Source organism: Olea europaea, unplaced genomic scaffold, assembly GCF_002742605.1.
Source record: "Olea europaea var. sylvestris unplaced genomic scaffold, O_europaea_v1 scaffold1187, whole genome shotgun sequence".
Lineage (NCBI taxonomy): Eukaryota > Viridiplantae > Streptophyta > Magnoliopsida > Lamiales > Oleaceae > Olea > Olea europaea.
Genome location: NW_019229281.1, coordinates 303,292 through 307,369, shown reverse-complemented (window position 1 = coordinate 307,369; position 4,078 = coordinate 303,292). Strand labels below are relative to the sequence as shown.

Genomic DNA, 4,078 nt, shown 5'->3' with positions numbered 1-4,078 from the left:
ATCACAAATCACCTATATATAGCCATGGATGATAGCTGCTCGAAGTGGTGCCAAACATAATGAAAAGCCACCAAAATTTGAACCTTCAACGACAAGAAACAATATTGCAATGGTCGGATTTCTCACCCATGCGACCGCATGGTATTAATCCATGCGATCACATGGAACATCGCAGGCAGCCCCTCCAATTTTCGGTAAATGCCATGCGACCGTGTGGCCACCGCATGAGCCAAGAACTTGGGCCACCGTTCAGTTTTTTATTGTTTTTTCCACCATTTTCATCCCACCGTTTGGTTCCATTCACCATTTAGTTTTAATATTCCACTTCCACCATTTAGTTTTAACATTCCACACTTCAACACTTCATTGATTTTGAACAAATTCTCAACATATTAAGCACTGATGACATTGCACATCATTAAATGGTGAATACATTCATTCTCTCTCTCTCTCTCTCTCTATATATATATATAATTTTTTTTATTTTTTTATTTTTTTTCTTTCTTTTTTTTCCTTTCAAATAGAGTTTGAATCCTTTCCGAATATATTGATTTTAAATAATCACCGTAGATTAGGATTTTTATTATGATATTTAAAGATAGCTTAAAATAAATATGTGAAAATTTGAGAATTCTCAAATACGTGTGCAAGTCTCGACATACTGCATATATAAATTTTTAATTGTGAGAAATTGAGTGTTCTCAAAAGTCTTGAGGCATTTATTTCCTTGACTTTTTTCACCATCCTATTTATATCCAATCACAGGAATTCAGCCCAAATAAAACACCCATCTACTCACATCAAAACGGCCCGACAGTCACCAAAATCAATTAACACTGTGCTTCAGTTTTTATTTTTTCCTTTTTCTCATAATAATAATAATAATAATAATAATAATAATAATCATCATCATCATCATCTTGCGGATTTTAAAGGTAAATCAAGTTGTCCTTTATTTTAACTCGATAGGGCTGACCAATCCGTCTATAGAAGCTGGCCGAGACAGGTCAAGTGGCTAGATTGACGCAGCATAGCTAGAATTGCTTTGTATCTCGTTCATTTTTATTTTTTTCTGACATAGTTTGGATTTGTGTAGTGAACACAGTACGTTTTACTTCTCGACTTATATGTTCGTTTGAAAATAAATAGGAAAATGAAAGTTGCGTAGCCCAGTGATCTTTTTCCATTGTTAGACCTATCATTCACTTCGGTGCATGCATTGTGATCCAAGTCATTTACCACTTACTACTAATAAATGATAATAGGTTAGGAGCTCTAAAGTTGGCCATTTCAAATGATGAAAAATGATTAAAGATACAAGTTCAATAGAGAGTTTGTCAATACAATAATCTTGAGGGGTAGTTTAGTGCAAACTTTAAAATTGCTTCCCAATGGTTATGAGTTCGAGTCCCTTCAAGGCCACTAAGGTGAGCATCCGATTGTAAATTTCAAGACTCTATAGAATTAATCGAAGTGCGCATAAGCAGGTCCACGGTCATTAAAAAAAAAGAAAAAAAGACAGTTTGTCAATACGATGAATAGAAGGCATGTGCCAAAATTTATCAATTAGAGAATATTGGATGTGAGCAAATATAAGTGACAAATTATTTATGTAAACACGTTTAAGTTATTCCTCAATGCAAAAAAGACTCTAAACGCATGACAAAACTGTAAACCCACTTTCTGACATCCACATCTCCAAGCTTAAATTTTAGTCCATCATTCCAGCGTCTTGATCCGCTCTAATGGAGAATTCCAATCTCAGAAAAATATTTCTGCTCATCTTTCATCTATTCTTCTTCCTCGATTCCGCATCGAAATCGAAGGCCTGCTATGCCGTCGACAAAGAGGCCTTACTAGATTTCAAACATAAAATCACTTCAGATCCCTCAAAACTGCTACATACATGGACACCTCAAACAGATTGCTGCCAGACCTGGGATGGCATTTCTTGCGATGCCTCAGGTCGAGTCGTTAATGTTTCTAGGCCGGGCCTATTTTCGGATACCGATGCCCCTGTCGACACCTCAATGTCTGGAACTCTTTCTCCTTTTCTAGGAAACCTGTCTTTTCTTGAATTTCTAGATCTCAGTGATCTCAAGGACATAAGGGGTCAAATTCCACCTGAATTTGGCAAGTTGTCTCAATTGACTTATCTTTTTCTTGATTCAAACAGTCTCACTGGATCAATCCCTGTCACGTTCAGGTATCTTTATCAGTTGAAGAAGCTCTATCTCAGTAACAATTATATATCTGGTCCTGTCCCTTCGACTCTTTTCGAACATTTTACGTCGTTATCTGAACTAGGCCTTTCCGGAAATCAATTGTCTGGTTCGGTACCATTTTCCGCTGGGAAGATGATTTCGCTAATTAAGCTCGATTTCCACGGAAACAACTTCTCTGGCAGCATTCCAGAAACCATTGGAAAACTCAAGAATCTCGTGTACCTCGACTTATCAGAAAATCAGTTGTCCGGAACCTTACCAAAATCTTTCGGTAGTCTTACAAAATTAGTCGAGTTGTACCTTGACGGTAACCGACTGACTGGAAGTATACCTTCGTCTATAACTGGGCTCAGTTCATTACAATTTGTTCGTCTTTCAGACAACAAACTTACGGGCAGTATTCCACCCGGGTTTGGCAATCTTCCACTGATTCGAAGTCTTGTTTTTGAAAACAACAAGTTCACTGGAAAGCTACCAGCAACTATTGGACATCTCACCAATCTAACCGATATATACTTCTCCAATAATCAGTTTACTGGAAAGATTCCACCAAGTTTTGGCAATCTAAACAATTTGCAGACGCTGGATTTATCAAGAAACCAGCTTTCTGGTCAAATTCCTTCCCAGCTTTCTAAATTACAGAATCTACAGAATCTAGACCTTTCACTAAATCCTTTAGGACTCGAGAGCATACCAGATTGGTTTCAGAAATTAAACCTTTTCCGCCTGTCGCTGGGGAAGACTGGGATCAAAGGGCAACTTCCAAACTGGTTGGCATCGACATCAATATCGACTCTTGATCTATCAAACAATGCATTGACAGGAAAACTGCCTTCTTGGATAGGAAACATGACTAACCTTTCTTTTCTAAATTTATCGAACAATGGCTTCCATTCGTCTATTCCAGACGAATTCAGGAATCTTTTACTTCTGATGGATTTGGATATTCACTCCAACAATTTTTCTGGAAATTTGAAACCAATATTCGCCAAAACTTTCGAATTTCCTCTTGGCTACTACAACTCCATTGATCTTTCATACAACATGTTCTCAGGGCCTATAGATGATGACATTGGAAACAAACCCGTTATGGCTTCTGTAGTATCACTAATTCTTTCTTACAATCCCTTGAGAGGATATATGGTAAAATCTCTTGGAAATTTAAGTAGTTTGGAGGTAATAAAACTCGTCGGAAATGGTCTATCAGGGAAAATACCATTGGAGATCGGCAATGCCAAGTTATTGACAACCATTTTCCTGTCACAAAACAAATTGAGTGGCACAATTCCAAGACAGGTATTGAATCTCAGATATCTTAAAAATTTTGATGTTTCTGGGAATAGATTAAGTGGAAAAATTCCTCCACACAAGGCTACAATTCCTGTATCTGCTTTTGTGGGCAATGCTGGTTTATGTGGAGCTCCACTTCCACAGTGTAAACATTTGTAAGATCTCATGATCTATGGAAAAACACCTGATAAAACGTTTTTTGTTTTATTTTATAGTTCATGAAATGCAATGAGTTCAAGAAGCGATCCATTCATGAACACGATACATTTTTTAACTTATTTTTTCAGTGCAAATTGTTCAATTCTTGTCCCTTCTGTTCATAGTCGAAATTTTATGATGTTGATAGACGCCATAATATCAGTTGTTATTGACAAGAAAAGTAATGCTAAACTTTTAATCTGTAAAACACACCTAGCTATTCAGAAATTTTCTCTCCGATTGGATAAATTATAGTAAAAAATTTATCATTTCCAGCCAAATTACAAGAGAAATAATTTACTCTCAACTTTGTAAATATGGATAGATTTAATAGTATGTACAAGACTTTGTAAACTGTGGAGAAA

The 4,078-nt window shown here is 36.5% G+C and overlaps 1 protein-coding gene across 1 annotated transcript; it reads left to right on the top strand.

The window, feature by feature from the left end:
* The first annotated feature begins 1,638 nt into the window (after positions 1 to 1,638).
* Positions 1,639 to 3,701, top strand: LOC111373977 (LRR receptor-like serine/threonine-protein kinase FLS2). Its single transcript, XM_022996578.1, has one exon. It carries the CDS (start codon positions 1,746 to 1,748, stop codon positions 3,672 to 3,674), a length of 1,929 nt encoding a protein of 642 aa, XP_022852346.1. The 5' UTR covers positions 1,639 to 1,745; the 3' UTR covers positions 3,675 to 3,701.
* The last annotated feature ends 377 nt before the right edge of the window (positions 3,702 to 4,078 follow it).